Raw genomic sequence first — 23094 nt, forward strand, 5'->3', positions numbered from 1 at the left:
CACAAAAAAAATATTTACAGTCTCGACCCGTCCTTTCAAACATTTTCTAATACTCATCTGATGCGTCTGCGACTATGCTATATCTCAATTGTCTAAGAGCAATTGTACATTTTTGTATTCTAGTAAAACCACGTTTACCTCTAGCATCCCATCTTAATTAGAAAAACTCATAATTACGTTACAAATCTCTAGCTATACGTAAGAATAAATTTCTACTAATACGCAAACGTTCTTCGAATTTCGATGGATCATATAAACTACGAGGGGCAAAATAATCACATACCAAAAGTTAATTTGCCACCTCTCGATTTCGATGATCAATTTTCTACGTTTCTTTTCGACATTTGGATTTTCGCCTCTCTCACGTACCATGTTTTTAGCCGCAGACAACAGTGTGTGCAAAACCAACTCGTCATCATAATCATCATCAGATGACGAAGAAATTGAACCCAAAAGGGTCCAAACGATCAAAAATGGAACAACCAATCAGCGAGCCTGTCTTTCTCCGTCCTTGCATCCATGTCACAGCCAGACCACCGGCCCTAGGGGCGGTGTTTACGCATCTCCGGTAGCGCCAAGTTAGCATCACACGTCGGTTTGTATACCCACTCCGGAAAGCCTGAAAATGAGATTGTGTTTGCTGCCGGTATTAGGTGACACATGGGATGCCGGCGACATCTCCTCCACACCGTATAGAGGGTTTTTTTTTTTTTTTTTTTTTGATAGTATGCTAGTTATATAATATCAAAATTAGTGATAACTACTCCGGATGTTACCCCAACATATCATTTATTTGATAATACCAACCAGTAATTAAGTTTTTAGTTTTTAGAGCGACAATATTTACAGGGAAATAGAGAAAAAAAAGCACCGCAAGCATTAATCATGTCATCTCAATAATATATAGAGACTGTCCCTCCAACCCCTTTAGTCCACCCATCACATTCATAGACCTGTCTCTTTCTTTTTCCCTTTAGTCACGCTACCCAAATAGCCCCCACAAATTCCCTCATTTCCCCAAATTCTGCATCTTTTTTCTCTGTTTAAAACTTCAAAATCTTCATCTCATCTGGGTAAATCCCAAATCTTCACAACAATTAAAAAAATGGACTCATCTTCTCCCTCACCCATCTCTTTACCCGATCAGAAACCCAAGAAAACCTTCGTGGACTCACTAATGGACTCCGCCACCACTCCCCACCGCACGCCGTCGTTCAAAGAAGACACTTACCATCTCCACAACCTCAAACCTTCAGAAAAGAAAGCCCTCCAAGAACTCAAAGACAAACTCACCACCACCTCCGACGACGACAATGCGTCCATGTGGGGCATCCCATTGCTTCCACCCACCGCCACCACGGAGAAATCCGACGTCATTCTTCTGAAATTCCTCAGGGCTAGAGACTTTAGGGTTCAAGATTCACTCAACATGCTCCTCAAGTGTCTTTCATGGCGGAAAGATTTCGGAGCCGACTCCATTGTTGAAGAGGATTTAGGGTTTAAAGAACTCGAAGGTCTGGTGGCGTATATGAATGGGTACGACAGAGAAGGTCATCCCGTTTGTTATAATGCTTATGGCGTGTTCAAAGATAAAGAAATGTACGAGAAAATATTCGGAGATAACGAGAAATTGAAGAAATTTCTCAGGTGGAGAGTGCAAGTTCTTGAAAGAGGGATCAAGATGCTCCATTTAAGACCTGGTGGGATTAATTCGATTATTCAGGTTACTGATCTTAAAGACATGCCCAAAAGAGAGCTTAGAGTTGCTTCCAATCACATTCTCTCTCTCTTCCAAGATAATTACCCAGAAATGGTTGCTCGTAAGGTACATCAATCACTCATAATTTGTAATTTTCTTTTATCTTGTTGAGTTTGTGCATTGATGGGTTGTACGTTACAACACCCTGACGGGCACTAGTTCTAGGAAATTGCAAAGCTTTGTGCGTATATTACCCAGAAATGGTTTGCTCGTAAAGTGCTTCAATTGCTTAATTTGATAATATTTCCCCCCCAAAATGTTTTTTTTCTGTTTGTGCTTTAGTGAGTTGTATCGTACAACTCAATGATGCATACGGATTCTTGGAAAATTGAAAGCTTGTGCATAAATTATTTGCTCAATTATTAATGTACGCTATAGAATTGAACATTCCATGAAGTGCTAGTCATTTAAGTTAGATTTTTAGAAAATTTGATACCTTTTGCATCAATGAGTTGTATTCTATCGTACAACTCATTGATGCAATGTAGACGATCTAAGTCATAACAATGGATTTTCAGTTTTCTTGAAAATGGAAATTGGAAGCTTGTGCATCGTTGAATTCTATGGTACAATTCAGTGTAGCACATGACAAATAAAGTTGAAACCTTGTGCATCCAAAGAGTTGTACAATGTTGAATTGTTGACGTAATGATTTGGAAAAAAGGGATAAAATATTTCAAACCTGTGAATTATTTTTGTGGGTTTTTTGTAAAATACAAAAATAATATCTATTTATTTAACATTAATTTCTACTTTTTTGATATGGGTGTAGATCTTTATCAATGTACCATGGTACTTCAGCATGTTATACTCCATGTTCAGTCCATTCTTGACTCAAAGAACCAAAAGCAAGTTTGTGCTTTCTAAGGAAGGAAATGTCGCAGAAACCCTTTACAAGTTAGTATTCTTTTTCAACTTCAACTATTCCATTTCTGACATGTACAACTCTCACTGCATCATGTACAACTCAAATTGCACGATTTACAAGCCACTATAAAACAATGGTAGTTCACGTTTGTTTGCCTGTGGGGTGAACTGCATTCAAGTTTTGTACTCCATGTATGTTAGCTTGTACCAAAATACCGTTTTACAGTTTAAAAATTAAAAAACTAAATTTGATTTTTTGTATATTATATTTTTAGGTACATTAGGCCAGAGGATGTTCCAGTACAATATGGTGGACTGAGTCGACCCAGTGATTTGAACAATGGTCCTCCCAAACCAGCTTCTGAGTTCACAGTCAAAGGTGGAGAAAAAGTTAATATTCAAATTGAGGGCATTGAGGTAATTTACTTATCTTCTTTACTTCTGTACCTTTTTTGCTTAATGGATTGGTAATAGTTGTAGTATAGTACCATTGTTGTAATTGAAAAGGAAGGACCTACATAGACATATACAATAAACAATGAATCAATGATTAACTAACTACTCCTTGCTTTGATAGATTGTACTATGTGCAATACATAAAGTAAACATATAACAACCACTAATGTACAAATGTTAATGCATGTGGTACAAATTGTGTAGGCGGGTGCAACCATAACTTGGGATATTGTGGTTGGAGGGTGGGATTTGGAGTATAGTGCTGAGTATGTCCCCATTGCAAATGGAAGCTACTCGATTGCGGTTGAGAAAACTAGGAAGATGGGGCCCACGGAAGAAGCGGTTCACAACTCTTACACTGCAAAAGAAGCCGGAAAGTTGGTTTTGTCTGTTGATAACTCGGTTTCAAGAAAAAGGAAGGTGGCATCGTATAGGTATCTAGTAAGGAAATCGGGTGTTGTGATGTGAGTTTGTTCATTGTTGTTGTATGGTGTTTTGTTATGGTGTTTTTTGTGGTATTGAGAGATTGTAATGAAGTAATGATGTTTGTCTACGTGATATGTAAGTTGTAAGTTGTAACCATAAAAACGGTTGTATTACATTTTGTCTAATTAGAATAAGAGTAGATTAATATTAGATATCGTTTTCAAGGAGCGGATCATTGTTTTAATGGTCATTGATAAAAGGTTGAATGGTTGATTCATGCTTCGAGTTTACAATAGAGTTGGTTTTGAGCTAATAGTGACTAGTGTAGGGAGTTTTTCAATAATAAGTTATTTAGAGACAAATGACTTGTTTCAGGCTAACTTCCATAGACATTTGTATCTTGTTTGTCATAGTCGATGTAAAATACAAAACCTAGAGTGTCCCAACGATAGTAACCAAACAGTTGTAGAGTAAATTCTGTAATGAAGAAATTATGTTGAATACCGGGGGACATGGCCTGAAGTTTGGTGTTTTTTGATTTGTATCATATGATGGTTCTGAGATAGAAGTGGTGTGATGTAATCAAACATACTAAAGAATTGGTTTTAATAAAAGAAAGGCACAAAAGGAAGGGAAGGGGGTTGGTTGAACCCGTGAACAGAAGTCACATGCATGTATGATGGCGTATGATGTGATGATGGTCACAAGCTCCTGATGAAAGCATGCTTTCGCTTTAAAGGACCACTTCCTCTGCTACTGCTGTAAAATAATATATATATATATATATATATATATATATATATATATATATATATACCCATAAAAATTTGTACGCAAACATGTCTACATATAAAAAATGAACACGACATGCAATTAACCCGTGTAGTACGCAGTACAACACAAATACAAGACATTTAATTGTATTGCACATATTTGAACAAATTTATATAAACTATTGTATACAAACTTATGTACAATTACAAGGGTTAATGTCACAATTAAGTAAAAAACTATTCAACATGTTCGTATCAACTAAAAAACTGTTATGAGAAGGTAAGTTAATATTATCTTCATTTTTTCTTCAAAAAACACTATTATGATTTTATATAACAGATTTAATAAGTAAAATCAGCCAAGCTTGATATGTTTGTTCAGAAAACACTCATAAACTCGTATTGTTTGTTCGACCAATTCAAACTACCATTCACCACAACCTTTTCCAGACAAACCACAATTACCGGCCAAATTTTTTAAAACTTATATTTTTCCTTTTAAAATGATCATTTGAAGCAAAGTTCTGTTAATCGATCTCGTTTGGGTTTTGGTTAGATTGTTTTCTATAATGTTTTTGTCTTCCCATGCTTTTCCCTTGTTGATCTTTTGATGTCTAACGTAAGGTGTATTTCATGCGTTGCATTGTTAATATTTATAAAATGTATCATGCCACACCAAGCAAAGTTGTTGCAAAGTTATTTAGGTGGTGTTTGTTTTTTTGTAAATTTCTTTTTTTCTGCTTTTGTTTGTATGCGGGCAAAGGTTCTAAGATTATGTTTGAAAATTGTTTAGAAGACCGAAGATGTTAAAACGTATGTACACATTTTTTTCGTACAAGACTTGGAACTTCACTTCTAAATTTCTTTTACTGCACCATACTTGCTACACCATTCATGGGCATCACCATACTTGAAAATGCCTAAAATGATATTTCATTTATATATATATATATATATATATATATATATATATATATATATATATATATATATATATATATATATATATATATATATATATAACTAGGTTCAAATGTGGATTGATATCTATTGTGCAGACGTGTGGACAATGCTATTCTGTGAGAATGACAAAGAAAATATGTTGTTTGATAATGTAAATACGTTCAATCTTACATAACTATTGTAATTATCACGCATTGTCACCAATTAAATCGTCTATAAGGTTATTATACATTTTTTTTATTGTTCTCATTCTGTCAGAATGTTGTTAGGATCTTTATTGAGTCGTATTCTGTAAGAATGAAAATGAGTGAAAAACGATGCGTGAGAACAAAAACGAATAAGAATTAGTGAGAATGTATGGAAATGACAATAATTGAGTGAGGTTGAACGTATTCACATTAATAAACAACTTATTCGTTTAGTAATTCTCATAGAATAGTATCGTCCACACGTCCACACAATAGTTGTTCATTCACATTATAACCTAGCCCTATATAACTCTTTAATTTTTATAAACTCAAAGTTTATAAAATATAAATTTGTCTTTTGGTAAAAGACAAAAGAATCCAACTAGTCCAAAAAGTTTTGCATGACTTATTAATTCATACCATATGAAATCATAACTAGTAATACTCTCTTATAATTATTATTTTCACAAAACAATAATTATCCCCTAATTAAAATACAAGAGTTGATATTATTTATTAATAATCACATTAATAATACATATAAAAAATGTGACAACTTGATAAATGTGTAACCCTATAGGATCATATATTATTAGCAATGTCACTCAATAATGATTCTTGGGCATATAGATTCAACAATCTCCCACTTGCACAAGATTCATTACAGACTGACATAGACAGTAGTTGACGTCTAGCAACAGGCTACTACCCCTAACAACATATTAAGGGTGCCATCTCATCAATAACTAAATCCACGAGCTCTAAGCTACAATTGTTACTAAAGGTGTGGTATCAATTATTCATTTGTCTCAGACATCATGTTGAACAAGAGATATGTATCACGATCAATCTCATTTAGCGTTTAACTTTGAGTAAGGCCTTAGATGTCTAACTCTCAACGAATAAGAGGGAAAATCCCATCTTGACTACATACACCCATGATGTAGTTCATGTCATACCCAACGATGGCCCTTATGACTACCTTTTACAGAACAACGTTAAACCATGCCAAAACACAACAATTCCTACACTTCAAGTTCCAAATATGTATATCTGGCCGAAGAATACAAAGATATAACCTTGATCAAAACATCACTCATGAATATGATCCATAAATTGATTTTGATGCGGGTCAAGTCCAATACTTATTCTCCTTATCAAATACATATGAAGTTGGTAGCAGCTCTTGCTATTTTCATATCCATGAAAATCAGCCAATCCACTCATATTTGTCTTACTTCATAGATGCTCCCACAATTATGAAAGACTATGTATATTTAGAATAACCTAGTTATTCAAGGATTTTAACATGCTAATATAGAACACAACAATTATATATTCAATGAAAGACTCATATCTAATATATCAATTCATTAGAATATATGTTGCTTGTATTGTTCCAATATCCAAAAACTAAATTTCAATCAAATACATCTACTTATATCAACAAGGCCCTATAGCACCGACTTGACTTTCAAGATTTAGCTAATGAAGGATCTTTGTTAAGTAGACCTGAAAAACTTGATTTGTATAAACTTTGCGAATACAAACATTTTCAGTTTTATATAAATAACTCATACATAGAGAAAATTATTGATAATGTATTAGATGCTTAAATATGACTTAGATACTAATACGTGCATAATGGGATTACTCATACTCATAATGAACTATTCATTAAGCATATTCATATGTAGATCTCCAAACCACAACGTAATCTAACTCTGATGTGTAACTGTAATTAAAATCTACATGGAAACACTATCCATGTAACTTTCTCTTCATTCATAATGAGGACACACCTGATTGTGATTGAGAGTCATCTCAATCTGTTTGGAAGTTCATCATATGTGTAACAGATTTAAACATAACTTTCTTTCAAATACTTCATAGACTAGGAATATTTCTCTGGTTCTCGCAAGTACTTTAGAATGTCCTTATAAGTCACACTATGACTTGTTCTCGAATTATGCTAGTATCATTTGACATGCTCCAAGTATACGACTTATTTGGCATTTATACATAATCATGACATATATAATTAATCCAATTGTAGCAGTATATGGAATATAGTCATATTATCTAGTTCACAAAATTATACTAGGAATTTGAGTACTCAAAATCATGTCATGTGGTATTTACCAAGATAAACTCTTTTAGAGTCTTATATCTCAAGCTCTTTAAGATCCTTGACAATCAATGCATTTTTACTCAAATCTTTTGTTGGATTAGGTGTCTAAGCTAATAGCTAAATTATTATAATCTTGAATTATTAGCAAACTCCTCTTGAGTTGCCCTCAAACCTAGTAATTGACTAGAATGTTTTTTGGAGATAGATACTGATTTATTAAATTATTATATGGTTAATAAATTAATTAGAAATCAAAATAAATGATTTATTAATATATTATAACAATACTATATTAATTAGAAATGATATTGTTTATTTAAAAAGTAACCAAAAATTAATTGGAATTATTTTTAGGATTAATTAGATTAATTAAAAGTGGAAGGACTAAAGGTGACAATATTCAAAATTTAAACATTGACAAATTCTAGAACCTCCCATAAGGGGGATGGTTTTAGAGGAGTTCTAAAGCTTTTCTTGGGCTATAAGGAAACTTGGATGCCTTAGGTGTAACACCCAGAATCAGAAAGGCCAAGAAATGGACAGGAAAACCCTAAGTAAAAGGGGTCAACTCGTCGAGTCCAAGGAAGAACTCGACGAGTCGAAGCGGGATCCGGGTGGAAGAGTAAGTGGCCGACTCGACGAGTCGGCGAGTGGACTCGGCGAGTCAGGTCTGGGTTGGGAAACCCTAATTTCCGAACTTGGTACCCTATTTAAACATCATTTCAGGCCTCCACCCCAGCCTCCATCACTCCCCTTACCTACTCTCGAAACCCTAAGCAGCCATTGAGTGTCCTTAAGCTTCTCTTGCCATTTTTGAGTGATTTAAAGCTAGAAGGAAGAAGGAAAACCTTGGGGATTCAAGAAGAGGCAGTAGATCCAGAGTTTGGGAAGCATTTCAGATCAATTGAAGGTATGAAGCTCATACCTTGACTGATAGTCATCTAGATCCTCTTCTTAACTTAGATTTTGTCACTTTTGGGCCATTTCCAAGGTCAATCCGAGTATTGAGCTTTTATGGACGAAGAGGACTTTAGATCTGAGTATTTATGAGCCTTAGGAGCTCTGAGTGAGAAGCTTTATTCAGCCATAGCCTCATTTCTTGTTTTGGACCTTCATTGTAGCTTAGATTTGATGTTCAAGCTTCATAGCTCTTTGCATGCACGTAAAGTTGGCAACTTTACGTGTAATGCCAGCCCTAGGAGTCCAGATCTACAAGTGGGAAGCATTGGAATGGACTGTAATCGTCTGAATGAAGGTGTCACAAGTGGACTCGGCGAGTCTGTTCTAGGACTCGGCGAGTCGGGTCCAAACCCTAACCCCTTCTGGATGTGAGTTGAACCAGTGAGTTGAGTCGGTGACTCAGTGGGTTGGTCAGGACCAGGACTAGGAATCGGAGGTTGAGGACTCCGCGAGTCGTGGGGTGACTCGGCGAGTCGAGTCGTAGATTGTTAGGATTTCCGAGCTTATGAACTCGGCGAGTCAATAGGCTGAATCCGCGAGTAGGGCCGACCTGGAAGGTTGACTTTGACCAGGACTTTGACTTTGGCTGGAGTTGACTTAGTTTGATTTCTGGAGGTCAGTTTGGGCTAAGTGTAATATTGTTATTGGTAGCTCGGGGAGCTAGAGGAGCAGCGGTTCGGGAGTCGTCAGCAGTCAGAGGCGTGTCGGCAAGAGCTTCAGTAGGGCGAGGTGAGTTTCCCTTTGTGTGGATGGGTCTACGGCCACAATGTCGGGCGGGTGCCCAAGGAATGGTTTGTATGATAGTTATACTTGTTGTCTGTGTGATAAATGTATGTGCCTGGTAGGGAGGTGAGGGTGGGTGAGGTCCCATATCTCACCAATAGCAGAGTGTGGATGGTGTTCCATATCTCGTTAGTAGCAGAGCAGGGGGCGAGGCCCAAGTAGGAAAGGAGTGGGTGTGGGCTGGGCCTGTATCTCACTATCAGTAGGAGTGTGGACGGGGTTCCATGACTCATCAGTAGCAGGACAGGGGCGAGGCCTTAGAACAGGATTCAGTAGTATATGTTTAGTTATGCGTTGTGATATGATTATGTGTTAGTATATGTTAGCGGGCGGGGCCCAGAGACAGTCGGGGCCTAAAAGAAACAGATCTGTACGCTGAACGGGGCTTGAGGCCAGGCGGGGCCTGGTGACGGACGGGGTCCGATAGCGGGCGAGGCCCAAGGCAGCGGGCGGGGGCCCAGTATATGGTTATGTGTTCCAGATTATGTTCGGACCAGTAGATTTGTATGGTATGTGGTAGGTTGGGGAACTCACTAAGCTTCGTGCTTACGGTTTTCAGTTTTGGTTTCAGGTACTTCCGGTAGCGGAGGGAAGAGCTTGGGTGATCGCATGACACACACCATTGATTAGTCAGCCTGGGATGTTTTACTCTGATAATGAAAATATGTTTTGGAATTTACACTCTGATTTATGTTATGATTTCATTTATGGTTTGACAATTATGTTTTAAGTAATGTTTTAAAAGGAAATTTTCAGTCATGAATTTTTGGGGCGTTACAAGTTGGTATCAGAGCCTTGGTTTGAGGGATTCGGACATACTTTCGGGTGTGTCTGAACTCAAACTAAGGAATTGGTATAGAAAATTTTCAAAAGGAAAATCATTTTTATAAAAGGAGTTTTGAGAAAAGAAAAGAGTTTTAGAAAAAGCAAAAGGAAATTTAGAAAGAAAGGAACTTTGAAAAGAGAAAAAAGGTGTGGTGCATGCAATCAGCCGAGCTCAAGTAAGTACCCCAAAATACCCATACAAGTTTATGTTATGTTTATCAGTTAGTAGAACAACATGCTAGGTTAAGGCTAAGGATCTAGGAAGGATGCCTTATGTGCCTGTTATATGTGCTTTTGAGCTGCATGATAGTACTGGTTAGACAGTAGTAGGATAGCATGTTTAGGTTATGCCTGAGTATATGATATTATGTCGCATGCTAGTACAAATTCTTGTTATGGGATTATGATTGCTTGAGTATGTTATGGTTAGAATTTCCTTTGTCTGAATGCTGGTTGCTTTGTGCTTTGTGGGATTCCGAGTGGTGGGAGTTAGCTGTTAGGTGAATACGTTAAGTCACATGTAATCAGGGTTGAATAATCTCAGAGTACTGGATTTGACCCTATTGCGTAGCTCTCGTTTTAGTCTTAACCGTTGTAGGGATGAGTCCCTTACTCGAAGGATTATCCGAGCCTCGTTACATGTGATGGTATTCAGATGATGACTAATTGGCATTACGAGGAGACTTTCAGCAGCTGAGGACTGGTTTTGGTTGAGTTAGAGGTTTCCCTAGGGTAAGCCTAGGATGAGTTAGTGCTGGGAGCAGTAGTAGTAGTAAAAGGGACCTGGTGGAGTCGAAGCAGTTCTTGAGGAAAGTACAGATAGATGTGGAAGGTAGTATGGGCCCGTACTACCGAAAGCAGAGGATCCGTACTCAATTCGGGAAAGGCCGGGATGAGACCGGGAAACTTGATCCCTCGACAGTGATGAGTATTCTGATAGTTTTGTGATATGTTTCCAGCATGGTGACTTTGCGTGAGAGACCAGTGGGCGGATCAGGCGCCGGAGAGGGATCAGGCTCGGGTTCAGGAGTCGAGCAGCTCGAGGAGCGGATGAGGGAGTTTGTTTCAGCTGAGGTTACGCGCATTATTCTAGATCAGACTGCTGTGATCTTCGGTTCGGTCAAGGAGGGTATTTTGGAGCTTCTGGATGAGAAGTTGGGAGCTTTTCGCACTGAGATGATGGCTTTGGTAGGGGCGCGTACCTTGACTTTTCGAGAGTTCAGGGCTTGCGGAGCACCAGATTATCATGGGGCTAGGGATCCCATTGCTAGCAGCAGGTGGTTGGCCGATGTTGCCAACGCTTTCCGTACGAGCCGGTGTCCCGAGGGGGACAAGGTCAGACTCGCCTCATGTCTTCTGAAGGATAGAGCGCGGGATTGATGAGAGGAGGTTGGTCATGCCATGGGGGATGATGCCGCGTTGGACGCGATGACATGGAGTGATTTCTCGGCCAGGTTCAGGGCTGAGTTTGCACCAGTTATTGAGGTGCAGCAGTTGGCACAGGAGTTTCAGGACCTTCAGCAGACGACTGAGACTGTAGCAGAGATCACCGCCAAGTTCAGGGAGAGGGTTCTTCTGGTCCCGCAGTATGTGGTAGACGAGGAGATGAAGAAAGCTCGATATCATGAGATGTTGAGGAGTGACATCAGGCAGTTTGTGAGCAGGTCTAGCTGCAAGACGCTGGAGGATATGATTGCTCGAGCCAGAGAAAGGGAGATTGATTTGGAGACAGAGAGGAAGAGGAAGCTGGAAAAGGTTCAGACAACCACAGGTTCAGGCAAGAGGGCTAAGGGGCCAGATAGGAGATCGAGGGATTTCAGGGCCGCAGTCGTTGTGGCAAGTGTGGCAGGACGCATGAGGGTGCGTGCAGGAGTGGTAGTGGTGGTGATTATGGCTGCTTCAAGTGCGGCCAGACTGGTCATTTCAGTAGGGATTGTACTGCTATCACCACTCAGGGATCAGACATGATATGTTTTCACTGCAGTCATAGGGGCCACAAGAAGGCCCGGTGTCCGAGTTTTCTTTCAGCAGGATAGGTGGTGGCATCTGCCCCTGCGACTTTGAGGATCACCGACGGCCGTCAGGGCCACGTGGAGGCGCCTGCAGTAGGGAGCAGGGCTTTTCAGTTATCTGCAGTGGAGCCGCGAGCAGCACCGGGTCTTGAAGGTGCGTATCTTTTGCTCTCTTGATAAATTTCATTCATGTTTATATTGTTATGGTACTGCAACTATGATAAGTGAATGTATTATATGATTTATTTCCTGTTTGTATTGGAGTTATATGCCATTTGCATACCATGGGAAGTTAGAGTGGTAGTTTGAAGATGTTCTCTTGGAGGCAGGTTCCTAGGATGCAGCCACTGTAGCAAGTGTGTGATTGGGGCTCTAAAAGTATCATGTTAATCTTCAAAAGTAGGTCAAAATTGATACTAGTGAGTCCTGGATCATTAGCAGTAGTAAGCGTTGGGATATCAGCTGGTTGGTTATTGGATGGTTGGGAAGATTGGGAATCCTATCCAAGTAGTGAACTATAAGGATCTAGTTGAATCGAAGTGGGGGAGAGTCCTCCCAGAGCTCAGGAACAGAAGGGAGCGTGGATTCAGGATGAGTTTGCATTCCCATTAGGGGGGGGGGGGGTAGACAGCTCAAGTGGTTGTGCGAGTTGGAATTTTGGGAAACTTCTCAACATGGAGTTCGCGTTTTCGCAATTGCAGATGGCTGGTCTGGGAAAGACCAGGTGGGAGGATCGTCAGCAGGGTTCGAATAAGTCAGGGCTTAGATTGTGGAAGCGTCTGGCATGGGATGCCTTCGAATTTGCAGTCAATAGTAGAGGTAGTTGGAGAGGGTGGTGAGACTGCGGGTTAGTCGCAACATTTGTTAGTATCTAGTCAGAGGAGTGTGGGCGGGGGCCCGTATCTCCTAGTTAGCGGAATTTGGGCGAGGCCCGTATTTCCCAGTTAGTATGATAAGAATCAGGAAAGGATAGTTCATAGAAGATAGTAGGGAGTTGGTTGCATAGCCCTAGAAAGGTGGGACCTTGGGAGAGACCGCTCCAAGATACAGTTGGGTGAGACCCGTGGGCGAGGCCCGTATGTTAGTGGCAATACAGGTGAAACTAGAGGGAGAGACCGCTCTAGATATATTTTGGGTGAGACCCGTGGGTGAGGCCCGTAAGATTTTAGCAGCGCAGGTAGGACCTGGTAGAGACCCTAGAGTCAAGATAGGGGATCGAGGATCCCAAGATTTAGACAACCAGAATGGCAAGGTAGACAGAGCAGTTTTAGTTAGCCGAAGTTTTCTTCGGAAGTCGCTGAGAGCGACTGAGAGATGGAGTTTGAGTTTAATAACCGGTAGGAGTCCGGTAGACAAGGTAATGGCAGATTAGTTGGGACCGGGGTGGTCTCGGTTTGTCCGGAAAGCGGACAGGAGATAGCAGGACCTTCGGTCGTGGATATCAATAAGAAAATTCCTGGTGGAGCAGCTAGTTGACTGAGAGGTGCTAGGGCACTAACAACAGGATTAAATAATCTCAGAGTGAGTGATTTGACTCTGTTGCGCAACTCTCGTATGAGTCTAACCGTTGCAGGGATGAGTCTACTACTCGAAGGATTATCTAATCCATCCGTTGGGAGGGGTTCCAGCACCAGTATATAGAAAGAGAAAGCACTCAGTAGGTATCAGTGAAGTGACCAACACTGGGAGTGGCTGGAAAGGTAGGTTCAGCGAAGGGTATGTCCTTTGCAGAGGAATTAAGGTTGTTGTTTTGGGAAGTTGCCTTGGGAAGGTCAGTGAACGCGCAGGAGAAAGGGGTGAACCCCTAGGATGTCCACATAAGTACTCGGGGAGTACCGGAAGGATTGTCAGTTAAGTAAGTTGTGTTTCCAGGATGGACAGGATTAGAGTGCACCCGAGAATACTATCTGCAAGGATAATGTTAGCCAGAATGATCGGGTGGAATGTCAATGGAAGTGGTAGGCCGAAGTTATATTCATCAGTCAGGGGTGTTGTAAGTAGATTGCAGGACAGTTAGCTGTAGTGAACTTCGAGGACGAAGTTTAGTTTAAGTGGGGGAGAGTTGTAACACCTAGAATCAGAAAGGCCAAGAAAGGACAGGAAACCCCTAAGTCAAAGGGGTCAACTCGTCGAGTCCAAGGAAGAACTCGACGAGTCGAAGCGGGATCCGGGTGGAAGAGTAAGTGGCCGACTCGACGAGTCGGCGAGTGGACTCGGCGAGTCAGGTCTGGGTTGGGAAACCCTAATTTCCGTACTTGGTACCCTATTTAAACATCATTTCAGGCCTCCACTCCAGCCTCCATCACTCCCCTCACCTACTCTCGAAACCCTAAGCAGCCATTGAGTGTCCTTAAGCTTCTCTTGCCATTTTTGAGTGATTTAAAGCTAGAAGGAAGAAGGAAAACCTTGGGGATTCAAAAAGAGGCAGTAGATCCAGAGTTTGGGAAGCATTTCAGATCAATTGAAGGTATGAAGCTCATACCTTGACTGATAGTCATCTAGATCCTCTTCTTAACTTAGATTTTGTCACTTTTGGGCCATTTCCAAGGTCAATCCGAGTATTGAGCTTTTGTGGACGAAGAGGACTTTAGATCTGAGTATTTATGAGCCTCAGGAGCTCTGAGTGAGAAGCTTTATTCAGCCATAGCCTCATTTCTTGTTTTGGACCTTCATTGTAGCTTAGATTTGATGTTCAAGCTTCATAGCTCTTTGCATGCACGTAAAGTTGGCAACTTTATGTGTAATGCCAACCCTAGGAGTCCAGATCTACAAGTGGGAAGCATTGGAATGGACTGTAATCGTCTGAATGAAGGTGTCACAAGTGGACTCGGCGAGTCTGTTCTCGGACTCGGCGAGTCGGGTCGCAAACCCTAACCCCTTCTGGATGCGAGTTGAACCAATGAGTTGAGTCGGTGACTCAGTGGGTTGGTCAGGACCAGGACTAGGACTCGGCGAGTCGTAGGGTGACTCGGCGAGTCGAGTCGCAGATTGTTAGGATTTCCGAGCTTATGAACTCGGCGAGTCAATAGGCTGACTCGGCGAGTAGAGCCGACCTGGAAGGTTGACTTTGACCAGGACTTTGACTTTGGCTGGAGTTGACTTAGTTTGATTTCTGGAGGTCAGTTTGGGCTAAGTGTAATATTGTTATTGGTAGCTCGGGGAGCTAGAGGAGCAGCGGTTCGGGAGTTGTTAGCAGTCAGAGGCGTGTCGGCAAGAGCTTCAGCAGGGCGAGGTGAGTTTCCCTTTGTGTGGATGGGTCTACGGCCACAATGCCGTCCCATGTAGTTATGAGTAGGAAGACCCGAGGGTTAGCCCTAGGCACAGTATGCTAGTATGACATTCGGGACTGGGCCCGTATCTCACTATCAGTAGGAGTGTGGACGGGGTTCCATGACTCATCAGTAGCAGGACAGGGGCGAGGCCCAAGATAGGCGAGGCCTTAGAACAAGATTCAGTAGTATATGTTTAGTTATGCGTTGTGATATGATTATGTGTTAGTATATGTTAGTGGGCGGGGCCTAAAAGAAACAGATTTGTACGCCGAGCGGGGCTCGAGGCCAGGCGGGGCCTGGTGACGGACAGGGTCCGATAGCGGGCGAGGCCCAAGGCAGCGGGCGGGGGCCCAGTATATGGTTATATGTTTCGGATTATGTTCGGACCAGTAGATTTGTATGGTATGTGGTAGGTTGGGGAACTCACTAAGCTTCGTGCTTACGGTTTTCAGTTTTGGTTTCAGGTACTTCCGGTAGCGGAGGGAAGAGCTCGGGGTGATCGCATGGCACACACCATTGATTAGTCAGCCTGGGATGTTTTACTCTGATAATGAAAATATGTTTTGGAATTTACACTCTGATTTATGTTATGATTTCATTTATGGTTTGACAATTATGTTTTAATTAATGTTTTAAAAGGAAATTTTCAGTGATGATTTTTGGGGCGTTACATTAGGGGTAAAGCAAAAGGATTAGGGTTATCTAGAAGGAACATGCCTCATCCTTAGCCTCCCTATCACCTATATAAACCTCCTTGGGTTATGATTTTGAAAATCACTTCATTTAAAAGAGAGAATTCGAAAGTTCCTTTCCTCATTCTCTCTTCTGAAGCCTCCAACTTGCTAGAGTTTAGGTGTGAGCCATTAGAGACACGAGACTTTTGGTGCTTGCTTTCTAAAGACCAACAACGAATGATTACTAGTTTATTTACTATAATAAACTTAGGTATGTATTTTCTAATAACCCTTTAGTATTTTCTAATGAAGGATTTCGCTTTCAGAAAAGAAGAAAATCAGTTTTGTGAATGGCAAAATCATAAAACGAATAATCAAGGATCATATCATTAAGTTATGGCAAATTGTAACAACATGGTTACTTTATGGATCCTCAATATTTTGATTAGCAACGTAACATAATCAATCCTTTATTCAACTTCGACATATGAAATCTGGAATGATATAGATGTTTTTTGGACAATCAAATGGAGCAAATGTCTATCAACTTCAGAGGGAAATATCGAATCTATCACAAGGATCGAGTGATCCTCCATCTTATTTTACTAAACTCAAGAAGAACTAGGATGAATTGAATGCTTTGTCTTTAATTCCTTTATGTACTTATGGTGTTGTGCACAAACTCAAAGATCTCGAACAAAATCAAGGGTTGATCAAATTTCTTTTAGGACTCAATAACGCTTATATAGATATTCAAGATAACATTTTGATGATGAAGCCTTTTCCGAAATTTGCTTAAGATTGATTATTTGATTCAACATGAAAAATAACATAAGGTACAATGTGCGTTGATTTTTTATGTCTAGTCCGTGTCTATGAATGTATAAGGCATGGGAAATCAATCTAGAACAACATATGAACTCAAGAAAAAATTAATTTATAATCACTACAAGAAACCTGGTTATACAGTCAACAAGTTTTATTGTGTTGTTGGATTTCCAAAAGATTTTAATTCTATGAAGCCAGATCTAAGAACTATAACAGTTAATATGAATAATTTTTAATGAATATGATTATCCTTCAAAGATACCTTCCCTGAATTGACAAGTGATCTATACCAATGACTCATTTTGTTGATCAATAATCGTTCAAATACAAACAATATGGGGACAAAATGAATTCAAACTGATGTTTTACCCCAAAACTCCAACAATAATTCAAATGTTAATTTTTTTGGTAACACTCTCTCCTTATAACTCGAGCATGAATTCACAAAAATACCATTTTGTTATCAATAGTTCGACTTCTTGGATAATATATTATGGTTGAAGTGATCATATGTGTTAAAATGAGGGATGTAAATGAATCGAACAAACACGACTAAATGTTGTTCATGTTCGTTCATTTAAGTTAGTCAAACAAACAAATAAACGAACGAGTTTTCTTGCACATGTTCGTTCGTTTATGTTCGTGAACATGTTAAACGAACATAAACGAACGGAGTTAAAAAAACATAATTGAACATATATGAACATAAACAAACATATAATATAATGATGTACTCAAACATAATTAAACATATATGAACATAATAGGTACTTAAATAAACGAATATAAACGAGCATTCAAGAACAAAACCAATGTTCATGTTCATTCATTTAACTAAACGAACACACATTTTTATTCATATTCGTTCATTTAGTAAATAAACGAGCTTCCTACCAAACGGTTCACAAAATGTTTGTTTAACGTTTGATTCGTTTACAACCCTAGTTACAATAGAACCTTATTGTTTTCAAATTCATAAACTTAAACTTCTCCATAACATCAGTCTTCTGAATGGGGAAAAAACTATGTCCTTTGAGGTTGGAAGCATTTACATCGCTAAGGGAATTGTTTTACATAATGTAATGTATGTCCCTTTCTTTCAATATAATTTGTTTTCGAGTAGGAAACTTTTCATAAACAAATCAAATAACTTGTTGTTTTCATATTCTTGTTATGGGGGCTTTCTCAGAAGATGTCTCTGTTCTTGGTAGATATCAAATCAAAAGGATGACATAGGTACTGTAATGTCTATTTTAATTAGTACCCTTTCAAACCCATTTCTTATTTTTTTGTAATGTCATGTCTAATGACACTAATATCTTTTTGTGGCATAAGAGACTTAGACATTTATCAATATACAAGTTGACCAAATTTTGATTTAGTGAATAAAAGAGATGTTGACTTTGAAGTTCCATGTGAATATTGTCCCAAAGCCATACATTGCTATTTTGGTTAAAAGTGTAATGGATTTACTAACTACATGTTTATATATGTTTATCTACCATTTTTTAGGTAGAGAAGCTGGGAAAACAAGTTCAAAACATAAAAAACCATCCACCAAACTCAACTTGATATGCAAAATAAGATGAAATGAAGACAAACTCAACTAAATTTGCAAATGCAACAAAGGCAAACTCAATGAAATATGTGTCAAACTGAAATTGAAGAAAAACCATTGGTCTTAAGAGCATCCACAATGGTGAGTTCAATGAGAGAGTTGAATGATGTGACAACTCTAGGTGTCCATCATTGGATGAAACTCTACCATTATGTGATGCCACATTGACACTCAATGGATTTGGAGTTCAATGACCATTGAAGTCTTCAATGGAAAAAAAAATGAAAGTTTTTAATTCTTAAATATATACTATAAATTATCTTTTGTAATATTCTTTTAAATTTTGTAGAGTTTAATGCATTGTAGGAAAAAATAATAGAGTTGTATGGATTGTAAAAATATGATATGACAATTCATTAAACTCTATCAAGTTTAATGCATTGTGAATGTCTTAATGATACAATTCACACTACCCGTTAATCCATCGAATAATTTTTATTTTTATGTTTTCAAATACTTAATTAAACATTTGTAATTGTATTGACATTTTTAAAGTATCAACAACTTTTATTGTAATGTTTTTTTTTGTTACCGAATTATGGGTTTTGATTAATAAAACTTAGTTAAATATAAACATTATTATAAGTTTAATGCATTGCATTTTTTTTTCTATATTTGGGCAGAAAAATTCACAGTTTTTTGGTTTATTTAAGTTTTATCGTTTTTCAAATAATAAATCATTTGTGTGACACATCTGTGACGGAAATATCCCCCAAAAACTGAAAATGTTTTGGAGATCTGTAAAATAATGTCAAATATGGTCGCTCTAGACACCGTTGGAATACCATCTAGAAAAAATCAAACTATGTCAAGTATGGTCTACCGTAATTTTATCGTAATAGCTAAGGGGAGTGGGTGACAAAATCACACGGACATTTGCTTCACATGCCATACGAACACCTCCCTTCAAAGGTGGCATGACAAAATGGCAAACTCAAATGACATGTTAGAGAGAGAGAGAGAGAGTTTATTATTATTATTATTATTATTATTTTACCAAGTTCACCCACCCTGTTGTGTGACAAAAATGACATGACAAACATTTTGTGGTTTCAAAGATGATGTGGCAGCATGACATGACATGACATATTCCACTCCTTCCGGCCTAATGATCAAAACGGGTTAAACCATGGAAGTCGAAAATACATCGAAAAAAATCGAAGATTGTCAAACTATATCTGTCAGAATGGAAATCTATCCGTAATTAATTAGGTCCACCGGAAATCCATCATAAACATTACCTATCAGCTTTTTTCTGATGTAATTAAATCCATCGGTACTGGCAGATTTCCGATGGAAAATGCCGTCGGAACCGCTGCTTTTTCTAGCAGTGATGACCATTCCAAAGAGTACTGCTTACCATCGATTAACAAACCGATCATTTTGTCTAACATAACAAATTATATATAGTATTTAATTATGGTACAAAATACATGGGATTTGGAAGTTTAAATGTTCTATTGCCAACAAATTCTCCATGAAGATCACTCCACTGGTCACCAACATTTCCCCATATCCTGTACCCTTCTTCCACCAGTTTCCTTCTTATTTCTGATTTGTAAACCACACCACTTTGCCCTTTGTATGCTTCACTCCTGAAGATATATTAGTTTCAAATTATGAAAGTGGGCACTTCTTCTTCTTCTTCTTTATTTCAAGCAAGTCGACGATATTTTTTAAAAATGATTTATTTTATAGAGATAAATGTTATAAACTTAAACAAACTATGCAACAAAATTAGATATATATTTGAAAGAATTTCGTCATGAAACTACTTCGTAAAATATCCTGTCATTGTGTTCAAAGTGGTCATGTTTTAGAAGTTAACTTAAAATGATGTTCATAATCATAAAAGTTATATAAAATATGTTAATTAAAAATCAGCACCGACGTGATTATTTCTGGATGCCATGACTAGTTAAAACGCTATTTTTTGTTTTTTTCTGAATAATCTCGATATATAGAAAGATTTATAAAGGTGCAGTGAGTTGGACTAAAAAAATATCCAAGTTCTTCACCCTTAATAGTTAATATATTACCTCAAAATGAGCCGTTGAAAGCCAAAAAATCCTTGAAGGTGCAAATTCTGAACAGTGACTAGCCCAAATGCCGTTTCATCTCTGCCGCTGATCAAGAACACCTTAAAACCACTCTCCACCAGATTCCTAAACAATCCCAGAATCGCTGGAATCCCAGGGCAGATTCCTATCAATGCCCATTCCTTGAATGCATGTGGGTCGTATGGATCCCCTCTACATCCATATAATAAAACATATCATAGCTAAAACCAATATTCATGCTTGATATATATGTTATACATACATGATGTAAGTATATGTATATATCAGAAAAGTTTGCATGAACACATAAGAACGACGTAAACTTACCCAAACCGCTTCCCTTCATAATAATAGAGATTTGAAAGACAAGTTTCATCGACATCCAAGATCCATGCATCCATTCCATCGTCAGATAAAACAAGCTGATCGATATAATTCCTTATCTCATCTACGATCAATTTCATATCAGAATCATATTGCCCACGAATCATGTATGCCTCAACATGCCGGAGACATTGAATGGGGACAGTACGCCACCCATGTAAGTTGTTTGTCTCGGTGGCCAACCTCCAACTCAAACAGTAGCTTGACGACAGCTCCACCAGCTGGCCACCACCACTGTGTCGAGACAAGTGATCATTGGATAACTTTGTGCTCAAAACCATATTTGACATCACAAATAAAAGGAAAAACATAAGCGTTTCCATCGCGTTTCCTGCACATATACATATTCAATAAAAACTGTGAATAACTAAACTTTGAAAACATGTTAATTTAAGTTATAAAATAGAGGTCGAGAGAAAGAACCTAAAGTTGAAATGATATAAGGGGGTGTTGATTTCTTTTTCACAAGTATCATATGCTTATATAGTATTCAAAAAGGGACTTATGGATGACATAAGTATTTTTCGTTAACGATCAACTAAATATTGTATACAATAATGATATTACCATTTGTAAAATTATGTATGTTTGTATAACATACGGTTTAAGAACTATATTGACTATATTATTCTTATAAAACTCCAATTAAAATCTTTTATATGAAATTCTAATAATGGTTAAAACATTTAACAAATTTACGTATGTTGCAAATAGAAAGTGCGAGAAACAACTAGAAAATGGGAAGGGAGTCAGAAGGCATTAGAAACCAAAGTGGGCATAACACAGTAGACGACACCTTGGATTTTTTTCGTCGGTAATTCAAAACGTCCGACCAAACACTAATGCATTGTTTAGAACAATGACATCAATATTTTTAAACCGAAAGAGTAGGGATTGGTTTTTATTAGGTACACTTTATAAAAGTGTCAGAGTCACATTCTTTTGGAATGAAATTTTTGTCTAAAACCGAGCTTCACGAAGTTTGATGGTTAGAACTTTGAAATGGTTGTAACCACTAACCGTAGTATAAAGTTCATAAAGAATATCAATTTTATAAATTGATTATACTTTTTAATGGATATATATTTAATTAATTTATAATAGATTTTTTAAATACTTCACTTATTTTAAAGAAAAGATAGAGGTTGACGATGACATCAGTTATTTCCTAAATAAAGCTTTATAACTTGGTCAAGCAACTTTTTTCTAACAAAAAAGATTTTTCATTAGTGTTGGGGAATTCGAATTAGGGTTCTGGGAAATCTGGATAACAAACAGGAATCGTGTAAACATTTTCCTTGTTTGATATTTCGACCCTATATGCCTTGGGTATCACGAAATCCAAACTGGGATAATTAATGATGTAACAATTCAGATTTTAGGCATAAAATCAGAATCAATTTGAAGAAGATGAAGAGAAAGCGTTCTATGTTTTCTGTGTTTCAAACAAGCGCCGTTTTCCAGTTTTATCCCACAACGGATAAATCAAAACGGTTTTCATCTTTCAAGAATGACAAACTGGGACCCCCGACTTGTCATAGTAGATTAGGGTTCAGTACTAACAATATTTAGCAAATACAAGTGTGCACTTCCGCACCTCCTAGCTTGTATTATAACTAAAACATTATTCTTGAAACATTTGTTAAGTCCATTACACTAAAATATATTTGGTGATAAAATCACCAACAATTAGTTGATACTTGATATGATACACATTCAATCACAATAAAATTGATAAAAGTATTTGATTGATGACACACCAAAAAACCAACTGTTGGCAAACTTGAATGCATATCCTACATCCAATAAGAGATTAATGCAAAGAAAACTTGAAAGCGACACTATCGAAGACTCAATTTGAATAAGCCTTCTCTACGTTCATTGATTGGTTTAAAATGAAAGATATACCACCAACAATGAAGTTGGATTATAGAGACAATCACTTGATCCTTGACGAAAGTTTACAAAGCTAAGTGGGTGTTTGGGAGTGTTTTTCAAAATAAATTATTCAAAAAGCAGTTAAAAAGGTGTTTGGAAGCTATCCTAAACACGCCCTAAATAGATAGGTTATTACATATGACCAAAATATACAAAAACCACAATTTGTTTAATTTT

The 23094-nt window shown here is 38.0% G+C and overlaps 2 protein-coding genes across 2 annotated transcripts; one reads left to right on the forward strand and one right to left on the reverse strand.

Moving 5' to 3' along the window:
* The first annotated feature begins 923 nt into the window (after positions 1-923).
* LOC145137507 (patellin-6-like) lies at positions 924-3718 on the forward strand. The gene is made up of 4 exons (XM_079071632.1): positions 924-1825; positions 2532-2656; positions 2902-3043; positions 3287-3718. The coding sequence occupies exons 1-4, from the start codon at positions 1106-1108 to the stop codon at positions 3548-3550; spliced, it is 1251 nt and encodes a 416-aa protein (XP_078927758.1). The 5' UTR covers positions 924-1105; the 3' UTR covers positions 3551-3718.
* Positions 3719-19916: 16198 nt separating this feature from the next.
* On the reverse strand, positions 19917-21490 carry LOC145138467 (acid phosphatase 1-like). The gene is made up of 4 exons (XM_079072549.1): positions 21403-21490; positions 20923-21310; positions 20575-20787; positions 19917-20130 (listed from the first exon to the last, which is right to left on the reverse strand). Exons 1-4 carry the CDS (start codon positions 21452-21454, stop codon positions 19953-19955), a joined length of 831 nt encoding a protein of 276 aa, XP_078928675.1. The 5' UTR covers positions 21455-21490; the 3' UTR covers positions 19917-19952.
* Positions 21491-23094: the final 1604 nt, after the last annotated feature.

This window comes from Lactuca virosa, chromosome 9 (assembly GCF_052849685.1).
Source record: "Lactuca virosa cultivar CGN04683 chromosome 9, Lactuca_virosa_CGN04683_v6, whole genome shotgun sequence".
NCBI lineage: Eukaryota > Viridiplantae > Streptophyta > Magnoliopsida > Asterales > Asteraceae > Lactuca > Lactuca virosa.